The sequence below is a fragment of the Salmo salar genome, chromosome 11, assembly GCF_965601325.2.
Source record: "Salmo salar chromosome 11, fSalSal1, whole genome shotgun sequence".
Classification (NCBI taxonomy): Eukaryota; Metazoa; Chordata; class Actinopteri; order Salmoniformes; family Salmonidae; genus Salmo; species Salmo salar.
The window spans coordinates 118,869,890-118,886,737 of NC_138301.1; the positions used below are offsets into that span (position 1 = coordinate 118,869,890).

The 16,848-nt window shown below is 43.9% G+C and overlaps 1 protein-coding gene across 1 annotated transcript in view; it reads left to right on the forward strand.

The window, feature by feature from the left end:
• The first annotated feature begins 2,477 nt into the window (after positions 1-2,477).
• LOC106590844 (FRAS1-related extracellular matrix protein 2) overlaps positions 2,478-16,848 on the forward strand; it is a 244,869-nt gene continuing 230,498 nt past the window's right edge. Inside the window, exons 1-2 of the mRNA XM_045690232.2 lie at positions 2,478-4,081; positions 8,215-11,743. Of these exons, the coding sequence (XP_045546188.1) occupies positions 2,630-4,081; positions 8,215-11,743 (4,981 nt within the window). The 5' untranslated portion in view covers positions 2,478-2,629. The remainder of the gene's footprint in view (positions 4,082-8,214; positions 11,744-16,848) is intronic.

Here is a 16,848-nt window from a genome sequence, read left to right on the forward strand (position 1 = left end):
CAGATGCACAATCGAGAGCATCCTGTCTGACTGTATCACCGCCTGGTACGGCAGCTGCTCCACCCACAACCGTAAGGCTCTCCAGAGGGTAGTGAGGTCTGCACAACACATCACCGGGGGCAAACTACCTGCCCTCCATGACACCTTCACCACCCGATGTCACAGGAAGACCAAAAAGATCATCAAGGACAACAACCACCCGAGCCACTGCCTGTTCACACCGCTATCATCCAGAAGGCGAGGTCAGTACAGGTGCATCAAAGCTGAGACCGAGAGACTGAAAAACAGCTTCTATCTCAAGGCCATCAGACTGTTAAACAGCCATCACTAACACATTAGAGGCTGCTGTCAACATACTGACTCAAATCTCTAGCCACTTTAATCATTAAAAATTGGATGTAATAAATGTATCACTAGTCACTTTAAACAATGCCACTTTATATAATGTTTACATACCCTACATTACTCATCTCATATGTATATACTGTACTCTATACCATCTACTGCATCTTGCCTATGCCGTTCGGCCATCGCTCATCCATATATTTATATGTACATTATCTTATTCATTCCTTTACACTTGTGTGTATAAGATAGTTGTTGTGAAATTGTTAGATTACATGTTAGATATTACTGCACGGTCGGAACTAGAAGCACAAGCAATTCGCTACACTCGCATTAACATCTGCTAACCACGTGTATGTGACCAATAACATTTGATTTGATTTGATTTAGATGAGGTTAAGGGTTTAGTGAGTGTCCAAAATAATTATACTTTTAGTTCTTGAGATATTTAGCACCTGCCTATTGCCAGTTACCCATTCTAAAGCTGACCGAAGCTATATGTTAAGGGCGTCAGTTATTTATTTTACTGTTGCAGCCGACCTGTATAAGGTTGAGTCATCAGCGTACATAGACACGCAGGCTTTACCTGTAGACACACAGAGTTACCATAGACACACAGAGTTACCTGTGTTCTAATAGATAGGTAACTGTGTGTTCTAATAGATAGGTAACTGTGTTCTAATAGATAGGTAACTCTGTGTTCTATTAGATAGGTAACTCTGTGTTCTATTAGATAGGTAACTGTGTTCTAATAGATAGGTAACTCTGTGTTCTAATAGATAGGTAACTCTGTGTTCTAATAGATAGGTAACTGTGTTCTAATAGATAGGTAACTGTGTTCTAATAGATAGGTAACTGTGTTCTATTAGATAGGTAACTCTGTGTTCTAATAGATAGGTAACTCTGTGTTCTATTAGATAGGTAACTCTGTGTTCTAATAGATAGGTAACTCTGTGTTCTATTAGATAGGTAACTGTGTTCTAATAGATAGGTAACTGTGTTCTAATAGATAGGTAACTCTGTGTTCTAATAGATAGGTAACTCTGTGTTCTAATAGATAGGTAACTCTGTGTTCTAATAGATAGGTAACTCTGTGTTCTAATAGATAGGTAACTCTGTGTTCTATTAGATAGGTAACTCTGTGTTCTAATAGATAGGTAACTCTGTGTTCTAATAGATAGGTAACTCTGTGTTCTATTAGATAGGTAACTCTGTGTTCTAATAGATAGGTAACTCTGTGTTCTATTAGATAGGTAACTCTGTGTTCTAATAGATAGGTAACTCTGTGTTCTAATAGAGGTACGGCGTGGACCTGTGTTCTAATAGATAGGTAACTCGGTCGGGAACTCGGCATGAGGTAACCGGCAGAGGATGTAATTCCATAACACTTAACGTTTTTTTTTTTCAGTAAATTGATTTTCCGATCAATGATATCAAAAGCTGCAATGAAATCTAACAAAAACAGCTCCCAGAAAGGTTCATATTATCAATTTCTTTCAGCCAATCATCAGTCATCTGTGTCAGTGCCGAGCCTGTTGAGTGACCTTCCAAGCCTATTACTGAACGCTGGGATTTGGTTTATTTAGAACAATCTGTAGGCTATGTAGACCTACAGGCATCAACAACCCCAACAATGTTAGAACATTGAAATGTTATAGGCTATTGAAATGGGACATTTTTGAAAACCCATGTAGGCCTATTTGCATACGACTCTTTTTTTCCTTAATTCACAGTATTTTTCTAGTTTCCTCCTCTCTTCTGGGTGTCATCTCTGTCTATTCACAGGCTCTTTTCTATCCAGGCTTCTTGGGAAGTCCTTACCCCATTGAAGTTGAAATTGAAAATGGTTAAGGTAAGGGTTAAGGTTAGGTTGAGGGTTAGGGTTAGGTAAGGGTTATGATTACTGTTAAATTTAGGCTAAGAGTAAAGGTTAAGGTTTTAAGGTTTTAGGGTATGGACGTCCCATTAATCCCAGATAGCAATAACCATATATGCACAGTCTCCCTCGCGCATTCCTTCCTCACAATCATCCAATAGCCTGTGGAGGTGGGCGGGATCTCTCTAACACTGGTCCCCAAGTGCCTGAAGTTAAAACTGTGCGCGCAAATGTCTCATTGAGAATGCCACTCTGTCACGTTGATGCATGTATGGAATTTCACTCCGTCTCTAACCCTTCTGTAACGGATTTTAACTGTAGGATAGGATAACAACAACGGACCGGACACTTCTCCAAAACATACCGTTTAAAAGCGTTTGTGTTGGGTTATATCCACTGACTCCCACTATGCTACTATTTTATAGATTTATCCTCGTTGCCGCGTCGCTGTCAGGTAGCGGCGTGGCACAGCTCTCAGATAGCTACGGATTATCTTTCCCGTTGAGGTCAGAACTGTCTGAGGACGCGATACTGGTGGCAAATAACGGAATACGCGTGCCTTTCGGGAGATCCGTTTTCATTGATCCTGTCAATGATTTGGTGATTCAAACGCAACCGGGGGACCGGTGCAGCATCACCGTTCTGGATAACCAGCCGCTTTCCCAGAGACCCGGGCACCTCTCTCCCAAAAAGTTTCCGTGTGATTTCGGTCCCAACGACGTCACCTACTCCCACTTCGGTTCGAGGAGCCTGGCTAAGGACAGAGTGAGACTACAGCTCAGGTATGATACTCAAACCGAAACCGTTATCATCCCATTCATGACGGAGGTAGAGGTGGTTTTTACGCAAATGGAGGTTGTCACCAAAAACATGCCGCTGACCGTTGCTAAACTGAACGGCGTTAGTAATGCCATTGATAAAAAGATTTTGGAATTCACTTATGACAGAAACTCTCAAAAATGCAAGGTGAACTCTTTAGCGAGTGGTAGCGCTCTCCCCAAATACGGAAGACTTGTAGATGATGGACTCACTAAAATTATGGACTGTGACGAATTCATCCAATCTGACATCCGTTACGAGCACACGTTTGTTCACAAATCCCCCAACAGAGACCATGTGCCCATGGTTGTTGAACTATGTGATAAAGAGGGAAACGTAATAAAAGAGGAGTATTTTCAACTGATGATCCGTATCAAGGATGGAGATGCGAACACTCCTCCTAAACCCAGCTTCATGGCAACGCTGATGATGGAGGTGAGTCAGTTTGTGATGACAGCTCTGACCACTGACATGCTGGCTGCGGAGGACCTTGAGTCGAACCCTGATGAACTTATCTTCAACATCACCTCCCCTCTCTCTTATGAGGATGGTTATATAGTTAGCACGGATGACAGGAACCTACCCATCACCTCGTTTTACCAGAGAGACCTACGGGACCTGAAAATAGCCTACAAGCCTCCCTCCCTGGACTCAGACACGGAGAGGATCTTTCAGATAGAGTTTGAGGTGGTGGATCCGGACGTGGCGGTCTCGGACCCCTTTGCGTTCATGATTGTGGTGAAGCCGATTAACTCTCTGGCGCCGGTCGTGACGCGGAATACGGGTCAGCTGCTTTACGAAGGTCAGTCCCGCCCCCTTTTCTCTACCCACAACCTGGAGATTAGTGACGAGGACAACCTGGACGGTGTTACGGTAACCGTCGTCGACGGGCTCCGCCACGGCGACCTCATAGTCCTGGGGTCGCGCAGTAAGTACTTCACGGCTGCGGACCTGAATACGGGTGTGGTTATCTACCGACACGATGGCAGCGACACGTACAGTGACAACATCATCTTCAGAATGACAGATGGCAAGAACCAGGTATTTATCTTATTTATGAAAATGTTTAATTGTATCAAATAATTCAGCGTTCATTGCTATTGATACCATGTAACGTTACCTTATTGAAAAAAAATGAAAAGAACAGAAAAGTATGTATAAGTTCCCAATTACTGTCTTTCATGAACAACTCAGTGGCCTTGTGGTTTAGTGTCCTCCTTCAGATTGGAAGGTTTGGGGGTGTGTCCCTGGCCGAGTGCTAATGAATAGTCGAAAAATCAAATCAAATCAAATGTTATTTGTCACATGCGCCGAAAACAACAGGTATAGACCTTACTTTGAAATGCTTACTTACAAGTCCTTAACCAACAATGCAGTCTTATGAAAATAGAGTTAAGAAAATATTTACTAAATTGAAAAAAAAAAATATATATATATAATAAAGAATTTATTAAAAAAAGTAACAATAAAATATCAATAGAGAGGCTACAGTTGAAGTCGGAAGTTTACATACAACTAGGTTGGAGTCATTAAAACTAATTTTTCAACCACTCCACAAAGTTCTTCTTAACAAACTATAGTTTTGGCAAGTCGGTTAGGACATCTACTTTGTGCATGACACAATACATTTTTCCAACAGTTGTTTACAGACAGATTATTAATCTACCAACGGTTAGGACATCTATCTTCCACAATTACCCCAAGCATACTTCCAAAGTTGTGGCAAAATGGCTTAAGGACAACAAAGTCAAGGTATTGGAGTGGCCATCACAAAGCCCTGACCTCAATCCTATAGAACATTTGTGGGCAGAACTGAAAATGCGTGTGCGAGCAAGGAGGCCTACAAACCTGTCTCAGTTACACCAGCTCTGTCAGGAGGAATGGACCAAAATTCACCCAACTTATTGTGGGAAGCTTGTGGAAGGCTACCCAAAACGTTTGACCCAAGTTAAACAATTTAAAAGCAAAAATCCAGAAAAACGCATGTCAAAAATGTTATGAATTGATTTGCATTTTAATGAGGGAAGTAAGTATTTGACCCCTCTGCAAAACATGACTTAGTACTTGGTGGCAAAACCCTTGTTGGCAATCACAGAGGTCAGACGTTTCTTGTAGTTGGCCACCAGGTTTGCACACATCTCAGGAGGGATTTTGTCCCACTCCTCTTTGCAGATCTTCTCTAAGTCATTAAGGTTTCGAGGCTGACGTTTGGCAACTCGAACCTTCAGCTCCCTCCACAGATTTTCTATGGGATTAAGGTCTGGAGACTGGCTAGGCCACTCCAGGACCTTAATGTGCTTCTTCTTGAGCCACTCCTTTGTTGCCTTGGCCGTGTGTTTTGGGTCATTGTCATGCTGGAATACCCATCCACAACCCATTTTCAATGCTCTGGCTGAGGGAAGGAGGTTCTCACCCAAGATTTGACGGTACATGGCCCCGTCCATCGTCCCTTTGATGCGGTGAAGTTGTCCTGTCCCCTTAGCAGAAAAACACCCCTAAAGCATAATGTTTCCACCTCCATGTTTGATGGTGGGGATGGTGTTCTTGGGGTCATAGGCAGCATTCCTCCTCCTCCAAACACGGCGAGTTGAGTTGATGCCAAAGAGCTCCATTTTGGTCTCATCTGACCACCACACCTTCACCCAGTTGTCCTCTGAATCATTCAGATGTTCATTGGCAAACTTCAGATGGGCATGTATATGTGCTTTCTTGAGCAGGGGGACCTTGCTGGCGCTGCAGGATTTCAGTCCTTCACGGTGTAGTGTGTTACCAATTGTTTTCTTGGTGACTATGGTCCCAGCTGCCTTGAGATCATTGATAAGATCCTCCCGTGTAGTTGTGGGCTGATTCCTCACCGTTCTCATGATCATTGCAACTCCACGAGGTGAGATCTTGCATGGAGCCCCAGGCCAAGGGAGATTGACAGTTCTTTTGTGTTTCTTCCATTTGCGAATAATCGCACCAATTGTTGTCACCTTCTCACCAAGCTGCTTGGCGATGGTCTTGTAGCCCATTCCAGCCTTGTGTAGGTCTACAATCTTGTCCCTGACATCCTTGGAGAGCTCTTTGGTCTTGGCCATGGTGGAGAGTTTGGAATCTGATTGATTGATTGCTTCTGTGGACAGGTGTCTTTTTTACAGGTAACAAGCTGCGGTTAGGAGCACTCCCTTTTTGACATGCGTTTTTCTGGATTTCTTTGTTGTTATTCTGTCTCTCACTGTTCAAATAAACCTACCATTAAAATTATAGACTGATCATTTCTTTGTCACTGGGCAAATGTACAAAATCAGCAGGGGATCAAACACTTTTTTGCCCTCACTGTAGGCCTTGAAATACATCCACAGGTACACCTCCAGTTGACTCAAATAATATCATTTTATGGAATTTTCCAAGCTGTTTAAAGGCACAGTCAATTTAGTGTATGTAAACTTCTGACCAACTGGAATTGTGATACAGTGAGTTATAAGTGAAATAATCTGTCTGTAAACAATTGTTGGAAAAATTACTTGTGTCATGCAGAAAGTAGATGTCCTAACCGACTTGTCAAAACTATAGTTTGTTAACAATTAATGGTTGAAGTGGTTGAAAAACAAGCAGGGGATCAAATACTTTTTTCCCCTCACTGTAGGCCTTCAAATACATCCACAGGTACACCTCCAGTTGACTCAAATAATATCATTTTCTGGAATTTTCCAAGCTGTTTAAAGGCACAGTCAATTTAGTGTATGTAAACTTCTGACCAACTGGAATTGTGATACAGTGAGTTATAAGTGAAATAATCTGTCTGTAAACAATTGTTGGAAAAATTACTTGTGTCATGCAGAAAGTAGATGTCCTAACCGACTTGTCAAAACTATAGTTTGTTAACAATTAATGGTTGAAGTGGTTGAAAAACAAGTTTTAATGACTTTTAACTTCCGACTTCAACTGTAGGTCCTGGATGACAGGAAGCTTGGCCCCAGTGATGTACTGGGCTGTACACACTACCCTCTGTAGGGCCTTATGGTCAGTTCAAGAGCAGTTGCCATACCAGGCGGTGATCCAACCGGTCAGGATCCCCTCGATGGTGCAGCTGTATATATTTTTGAGGATCTGGGGACCCATGTCAAATCTTTTCAGTCTCCTGAGGTTGAAAACAGCGATGTCGTGCCCTCTTTACGACTTTCTTGGTGTGTTTGGACCATGATAGTTTGTTGGTGATATGGACACCAAGGAACTTGAAACTTTTGACCCGCTTCACTACAGCCCTGTCGATGTGAATAGGGGCGTGTTTGGCCCTCCTTTTCCTGTAGTCCAGGATCATCACCTTTGTCTTGCTCACGTTGAGGGAGAGGTTGTCGTACTGGCACCACACTGCCAGGTTTCTGACCTCCTCCCTATAGTAAGTCTCATCGTTGTCGGTAATCAGGCCTACCACTGTTGTGTTGTCAGCAAACTTAATGATGCTGTTGGAGTCGTGCTTGGCCATGCAGTTGTGGGTGATCAGGGAGTACAGGACGGGACTAAGCATGCACCCCCGTGTTGAGGATCAGCATGGCAAATGTGTTGTTGTCTACCCTTATCAGAAAGTCCAGGATCCAGTTGCAGAGGAAGGTGTTTAGTCCCAGGGTCCTTAGGTTAGTGATGAGCTTTGAGGGTAGTATGATGTTGAACGCTGAGCTGTTGTCAATGAACTGCATTCTGACATAAGTGTTCCCTTTGTCAAGGTGGGGAAGGTCAGTGTAGAGTGCCATTGAGTTTGCATCATCTGTGGATCTGTTGGGGCGGTATGCGAATTGGAGTGGGTCTAGGGTTTCTGTGATGATGGTGTTGATGTGAGACATGACCAGCGTTTCCGACGTGGGTGCTACTGGGCGGTAGTCATTTAGGCAGGTTACCTATGCTTTCTTGGGCACAGGGACTATGGTGATATGCTTGAAACATGAAGATAGTGCAGACGGTCAGGGAGAGGTTGAAAATGTCAGTGAAGACACTTGCCAGTTGGTCAGCGCATGCTCTAAGTACAGTGTATTGTGTACTTCTATAGACCTTATTGAAATAAACCACTCTCTCTCTCTCTCTCTCTCTCTCGCTCTCTCTCTCTCTCTCTCTCTCTCTCTCTCTCTCTCTCTCTCTCTCTCTCTCTCTCTCTCTCTCTCTCTCTCTCTCTCTCTCTCTCTCTCTCTCTCTCTCAGGTGGAGTTCCTGTTTCCCTTGACGATTGTTCCCATGGACGACGAGCCTCCCATCATCAACGTCAACACTGGTCTTGTGCTCTTCAAGAACCAGATTATGGCCATCTCTCCTCTGATGCTCAGCGCCGCTGACATCGACTCAGAAGATTCCACGATCAAATTCATGATCGAGCCGCCATTCTCGACCATCGGGGGGTTGCTGCTGAGGCAGTCCGACGCCCCAGAGGACCCCGAGTCATGGAAGTTCAACGCTGAGGATGAGGTGTATGAGAAGGAGGTGACAGAGTGGCTGCAGAAAGACATCACAGACGGGAAGGTGTTCTATAAACACACCGGACCACATAACACTGACACAGTCATAGACCAGTTTGTGTTCAAAGTCCATGACGACAATGACCCGCCTAACGAATCGGGCGAGAGCATGTTCATCATCAGGGTTCAACCCATCGACGACGTTCCCCCAGAGCTTTTTCCCGGTACCACGCTCCAAGTGACTGTTCAGGAGTACCAGCTGACTCATTTCGGTAAGAACATGCTTCTCTACACCGATCTAGACTCTGAGGACCATGACCTGAAATATACAGTGATCCAGCCGCCAACAGACACAGACGAGAACAGCCCGGTGGTGTTCGGGTCCATTGTTCTGACCGAGAGCCCCGACACTGAGGTCAACGAGTTCACGCAGGCTCAGGTCAACCACCATAAGATATCCTACAGCCCTCCCGACCAGGAGCTGGGCATCACGGCTCACGTCCTCCAATTCCGGTTCTCCGTTGAAGACACGGCCGGGAATAGCGTCGAGGGGGCTTTCAGGATTTTTCTCCAGCCAGTTGACAACAAACCACCACAGATCACTAACACTGGCTTTTCTGTGTTTGAGCAAGGCATGCATGTGATATCCAGTGCTGAGTTGGACGCATCAGACCCAGACACAGACAGTAAACAGATATTGTTTACCCTCAGACAGCCTCCGCAGCACGGCCAAGTCCTGCTTACCTTCTCAGACCTACCCAAAGGGGGAGCTTTCTACCTAGAGGACATCTCGGACAGGAAGATCACATACGTCCAAAACGGCGACCAGACGGTGAGCGACGTGTTCCAACTCGACGTCAGCGATGGAATCCACGTCATCACGGTTAAAGTCAGAGTCGTCGTGAAGCCCGTAGACGACGAGATGCCGACTGTCAGTTTACCTGCCGAGACGGTCGGTTCACACATGGACGTCCTAGAGAATGGAGCTATGGAGATCACCACGGGCGCCCTCAAGGGGTGGGACGAGGACACCGACGACCTCCAGCTGACCTTCATCATCGAGAACGCGCCCGTGTTTGGTGTCATCCTTGTTGCCGGGGCGCATGCCGTGAAGTTCACCCAAGCCGACATCATCAACGGTTTAGTGGTGTATGCCCACACCGGCGGAGAGATTGGCCTGACATCCATCAAGGACAGCTTCAACCTCACCCTAACTGACATGTCAGATGATTGGTCAGTGGGCGGGAACAAGGTCAATGGTGTCCACGTCGGCGTCACAATCATCCCCGTTGACAACCAGGCCCCCGAGGTAACCGTGGGTGACCAGTTCATCGTTGTCGAAGGACAGAAGTATGCCATCGGAGCACAGTATTTAAAGGCCGAAGACAAAGACACAACCAGTGATGATATTCTCTGCACCATCATCGTCCAGCCCACGTCTGGCTATGTGGAGAACATCTCCCCAGCTCCTGGATCAGAGAGTTCACGGTCAGGGACGGCAGTCAGCGCCTTCTACATCAGAGACATCAGAGAAGGACATGTATATTACGTTCAGAGTATCCACAAGGGCTTAGAACCCGTAGAGGACAGGTTCACATTTAGATGCTCCGACGGTATCAACTTCTCAAAAAGGCATTTCTTCCCTATTGTGATTATTCCGGCTAATGATGAAAAGCCAGAGATTTACTTGAGGGAGATAGTTGTGATGGAGGGGATGAATATAGTCATAGACACTCATCTCCTGAACGGAGCAGACACTGATATCCCAGCTGAGGAGCTGACTTTCATCATCTCTAAACTGCCCAAACACGGCTTCATCCTCAACCAGCTAGCCACAGGCTCAGTCCCAGTCATAAACTTCACCTTAGAGCAGATCAGGGAAGCTTCCAGTTTAATCTACGAACATGACGACTCTGAGACCACCGAGGACAGCTTCGACGTCATTCTAACAGACGGGAAATATTCGGTAGAGAGAACCGCCATGGTTATGATCATCGCCCTCGACGACGAGACACCGAGAATGCTGGTTAATGTCGGTCTGGAGGTGGAAGTAGGTGAGGCGAAAGAGATCAACAACAAGGTCCTCAAAGCCACCGATCTAGACTCGGACGATGGAGCGTTGACCTATGTGATCCGCTTCGGTCCTGTTCAGGGTGTTCTTCAGAGGAAAACCCCATCTGGTTCTCTGGAGAACATCATGTTAGGCATGAATTTCACACAGAGGGATGTGGACAAAAGGTTGATCGTTTACACACACAATAGTCAGGAAGGCATCCGTGACCTGGTCAGGTTCGACGTCACCGACGGCATGAACCCTCTGATCGATCGTTACTTCTACATCACCATCAGGAGCATCGACATGGTCTTCCCAGACGTGGTCAGCAAGGGAGTCTCTCTGAAGGAAGGCGGTAGAGTGACATTGACCACAGATCTTCTCAGTACTAGCGGTCTCAACAGTCCAGATGAATGTCTGGTGTTCACCATCACCAGAGCTCCAGTTAGAGGACACCTGGAGTGTACTGATACACCAGGGATCCCCATCGTGTCATTCACCCAACTCCAGCTGGCTGGCAGTAAAGTCTACTACATCCATACCTCGGACGACGAAGTCAAGATGGACAGTTTCGAGTTTGAGGTAACCGACGGTTACAACCCGGTGTTACGTACGTTCCGAGTCTCTATTGTGGATGTGGATAACAAGAAACCAGTTTTAACGGTTCATGGACTCGTGGTCACCGAGGGGCAGAGTAAACTCCTCACGCCATTCGAGCTGACCGCAGAGGACCAGGACACAGCTGACCGGTTGTTGAAGTTCACCATCACCCAACCACCGGTGCACGGCAAACTCCTCCATAACCACACCTCACCGGTCACCATCTTCACCAAGCAAGACCTCAACGAGAACCTCATCAGCTACAAACACGATGGCACCGAGACCTCCAAAGACTCCTTCTCATTTACTGTGACTGACGGGACGCACACTGACTTCTACGTGTTCCCCGACACGGTGTTCGAGACACGGCACCCACAGACGATGAAGATCACGGTGGTGGCCATAGATAACGGTGTCCCCCAGCTGGTGGTGAATAAGGGCGCCCCGACACTGAGGATCCTGTCCACGGGGCACCTGGGGTTCCCCATGACCTCCAAAGTTCTACGGGCGTTAGACAGGGACAGCGTTCCGGCTTCCTTAGTATTCCATGTCACCACGGAACCCAAGCATGGTTACCTCATCAACCTGGGCAAAGGGAACGACTCCATCGACACCTTCAGTCAAGGTAAGACACCAGCCAATCGGTATTATTGATTATTGATTGTTTGATTAATTAATTGCTTTGGGTATATGATTTCTTATCACTTAGTTATGTTGATTGATTGATTGATTGATAGATTCATTGATATATAGATGAATTGATTGATTGATTGATTGACATATAGATTAATTGATTGATAGATTCATTGATATATACATTAATTGATTGATAGATTAATTGATTGATTGACAGATTCATTGATTGATTGATATATTCATTGATTGATTGATAGATATATTAATTGATTGATTGATATTAATTGATATGTAGATTAATTGATTGATTGACAGATAGATTCATTGATATATAGATTCATTGATTGATTGATAGATTCATTGATTGATTGATAGATTCATTGATTGATTGATAGATTCATTGATATATAGATTCATTGATTTATTGACAGATAGATTCATTGATTGTTTGATAGATTGATTGATAGATTCATTGATTGATTGATAGATTCATTAACTGATTGATTGATAGGTTGATCGATTCATTGATTAATTGAGAGATTCATTGATATATAGATTAATTGATTGATTGAAAAATATATTCATTGATTGATTGATCGATTCATTGATTGATCGATTCATTGATTAATTGAGAGATTCATTGATATATAGATTCATTGATTTATTGACAGATAGATTCATTGATTGATTGATAGATTCATTGATTGATTGATAGATTCATTGATTGATTGATTGATTGATTGATTGATTGATAGATTCATTGATAGATTCATTGATTGATAGATTCATTGATAGATTAATTGATTGATAGATTAATTGATTAATTGATAGATTGATTGATTGATTTCATGATTTTCTAAAACAGTTGTTTATTTACTTTGAGGTTTTGTTTAAATCTAAATAGCATATTAAAATCTATATTTAAAATGTACAACCGGTATTATTGGTAAGTCTTTGTCTTGGAAAGTCAGAATCTGAAACGACAATGGAACAATCACAGCTAAGCACATGTATTTACACATTCCCTCTGTTCATAATTACTAGATAATGACTTAATCACCAAACGCATTACAAAGATTTTATTTAGATCAGGATAATTATTGATCTAACTGGCAAGTACTGGCTGGGGAATTGAAATGTTAATCTATGGGGGAGGGAGGTATTAGCGGCAATTTAGATGTTAATTACAGCCTTGCTCTTCAGAGTGTGATTAACAGGGAGGCTGCGGTTGTATGTTAGCATAGCAGACCTGGGTTCAAGTACTATTCAAAATCGCATAGATTTAATCTGGGCTTGATTGAGCTTGTCCTAAAAACTGCGAACCCTGGTCTCCACTCATCTGGCAATCCAGGCAGACTTAAGCAAATTCACAAGTTATTTAAAATATTACACGTATTATTTTAACTTCGGGTCTGCATGGTGATAGGCCACTGTAGTCCAGTGGCTACCAATCTTTTTTGAACTGTGGCAGACCTTGACGGGTATTTTTTGGAGCAGCAGCAGCAGCACACCTAAAATGACCCTATTAATTTATTTAGTGGTAATGAACTCCATCTCATCTGATCCACACTGCAAATAATGTATTTTCTTTGATCCTTTTTTTTAATAGATTAAATAGGCTCCAAATGTCCAAATCATCTGAAAGTATGTAAAAAATAATTGTGAAGCTAAAAAAAAAATGAATTGAATGAGATTTGATTCCACAACGACACAACAGTATATACTACAGTAACCCTTACAAAAAAAAATGCAATTTTAAAACTACAGACTTTACCAAAAACACTACAGTGAATACTATAGTATTTAACCATAGTATACTATAATATTTTTTTAATGTGGGCTGCAGTAGTGCTCCCATGTCAAAATTCCATGTACATTCCACAGTACAGGTTTATAAGTGAGTGTTCCAAACAATTATCAAGACTAGGAAAAGTTTTGCGGCACACCTGAGAGTTCCTCAAGGCGCACGCCTGAGAGTTCCTCAAGGCATAGTATACTATGGTTAAATAATATAGTATTCACTGTAGTGTTTTTAGTAAAGTCTGTAGTTTTAAAATTGCAAGGTACCCCAGTTTGGGGAGATGTTTCATTCTTGGCTGCATCCCAAATGGTAGTTCAGTACAGTGGCTTGTTCAATGAGACGAGTAAAGTAAAGGATCATGGGTAAGAGGTCAGTGTAGGTGTGTGTGCGTGTATGTGCATGATTGTGTGTGTATGAGAGATGGCAATCAATCAAATAATGTAAGATAATTCTCTGTAAAACTCTTTAGAAGTGTAGTGATCTGTGTCTAACGTGACATGCTGAGTGTGTTGTAAACACATTGTAGAGACAAGTCTATGATTCAAACCCAGTCATACTAGGAGGCAAGGAGAGAGGCACGGAGGTGTGGAGGGTTGTGCTAGATGGTATACGGCTATGATAAAAAAAACATTGCATATTCAAGTCGCGTCAGGAAGATTTTTAGCATTTTTGTTAACCTTAACCTATTTTTACTAACCTGCTACGTTAATTATCCTAACCTGCTGCAAAGTTTCTCCTAACATGCTACGAAAGTAAATTCTGTCCATAGCTGCATACCTTCTAGTCAAAATCGCTGTGGAGGGAAGCCAAGACTAGAAACAGAGACAGACAGACAGACGGAAGCAGAGGCTTTTCTTTCTGGAAGACAGAAAATTCTTCTGACAGCAACCAGAGTGTCACTGTGTCTGGGAAAGGGAGATAGGGGAGAAGAGGGAGAGGGAGTAGGGGAGAAGGGGGAGAGGGAGGGATATACAGAGAGAGAGAGAGAGAGACATATATATATATATATATATATATATATATATATATATATATATATATATATATACTGCTCAAAAAAATAAAGGGAACACTTAAACAACACATCCTAGATCTGAATGAAAGAAACCATCTTATTAAATACTTTTTTCTTTACATAGTTGAATGTGCTGACAACAAAATCACACAAAAGTAATCAATGGAAATCCAATTTATCAACCCATGGAGGTCTGGATTTGGAGTCACACTCCAAATTAAAGTGTTTAACCACACTACAGGCTGATCCAACTTTGATGTAATGTCCTTAAAACAAGTCAAAATGAGGCTCAGTAGTGTGTGTGGCCTCCACGTGCCTGTATGACCTCCCTAAAACGCCTGGGCATGCTCCTGATGAGGTGGCGGATGGTCTCCTGAGGGATCTCCTCCCAGACCTGAACTAAAGCATCTGCCAACTCCTGGACAGTCTGTGGTGCAACGTGGCGTTGGTGGATGGAGCGAGACATGATGTCCCAGATGTGCTCAATTGGATTCAGGTCTGGAGAACGGGCGGGCCAGTCCATAGCATCAATGCCTTCCTCTTGCAGGAACTGCTGACACACTCCAGCCACATGAGGTCTAGCATTGTCTTGCATTAGGAGGAACCCAGGGCCAACCGCACCAGCATATGGTCTCACAAGGGGTCTGAGGATCTCATCTCGGTATCTAATGGCAGTCAGGCTACCTCTGGCGAGCACATGGAGGGCTGTGTGGCCCCCCAAAGAAATGCCACCCCACACCATGACTGACCCACCGCCAAACCGGTCATGCTGGAGGATGTTGCAGGCAGCAGAACGTTCTCCACGGCGTCTCCAGACTCTGTCACGTCTGTCACGTGCTCAGTGTGAACCTGCTTTCATCTGTGACGAATTTGTGGCGAATTTGCCAATCTTGGTGTTCTCTGGCAAATGCCAAACGTCCTGCACGGTGTTGGGCTGTAAGCACAACCCCCACCTGTGGACGTCGGGCCCTCATACCACCCTCATGGAGTCTGTTTCTGACCGTTTGAGCAGACACATGCACATTTGTGGCCTGCTGGAGGTCATTTTGCAGGGCTCTGGCAGTGCTCCTCCTGCTCCTCCTTGCACAAAGGCGGAGGTAGCGGTCCTGCTGCTGGGTTGTTGCCCTCCTACGGCCTCCTCCACGTCTCCTGATGTACTGGCCTGTCTCCTGGTAGTGCCTCCATGCTCTGGACACTACGCTGACAGACACAGCAAACCTTCTTGCCACAGCTCGCATAGATGTGCCATCCTGGATGAGCTGCACTACCTGAGCCACTTGTGTGGGTTGTAGACTCCGTCTCATGCTACCACTAGAGTGAAAGCACCGCCAGCATTCAAAAGTGACCAAAACATCAGCCAGGAAGCATAGGAAGTGAGAAGTGGTCTGTGGTCCCCACCTGCAGAACCACTCCTTTATTGGGGGTGTCTTGCTAATTGCCTATAATTTCCACCTGTTGTCTATTCCATTTGCACAACAGCAGGTGAAATTTATTGTCAATCAGTGTTGCTTCCTAAGTGGACAGTTTAATTTCACAGAAATGTGATTGACTTGGAGTTACATTGTGTTGTTTAAGTGTTCCCTTTTTGAGCAGTATATATATATATATATAGAGAGAGAGAGATACATATATATATATATATATGTATATATAGAGAGAGAGATAGATATATATAGAGATATATATATATAGAGAGCGAGATATATATATATATAGAGAGAGAGAGAGAGAGAGAGAGATGCAAGGAGAGAGATAAAGAGAGAGATGGAAGAAGAGAAATAGATATAGGAGGAGAGAGAGAGTCAGCAAACATTCTCATCAGAGGATGCAGTGAGGCGAAAGAGACACTCTTGTCTTTATTTACCCCTCTTACTACCCTGGGCTGGTCCCACGATGCACCTTGCTAAATATTTCATGACCTTAGTGCCCTACGGTTCAGAATGTTGACTTCTAGTTCTGCCAGGTCTCTGTGCCTTGTAGCTTCCATTAGGGGCTCATCTCAATACTTCTAATTCTGCAAGGTCTTTCTGCCTTCTGCCTTACTTTAGTATACTTTTAGATCTGCTATATCATGCATTACGGCAGGGTCTCAATAGTATAAACTAACCCCCTCTCCTCGTCTCCTTTTAGATCTGCTATATCATGCATTACGGCAGGGTCTCAATAGTATAAACTAACCCCCTCTCCTAGTCTCCTTTTAGATCTGCCATAGCTGCATGCCTTACATTGAGGCAGTGTCTCAAAACGTCAGAGTTGCTTCTTCTCCTTGTCTTCTTTT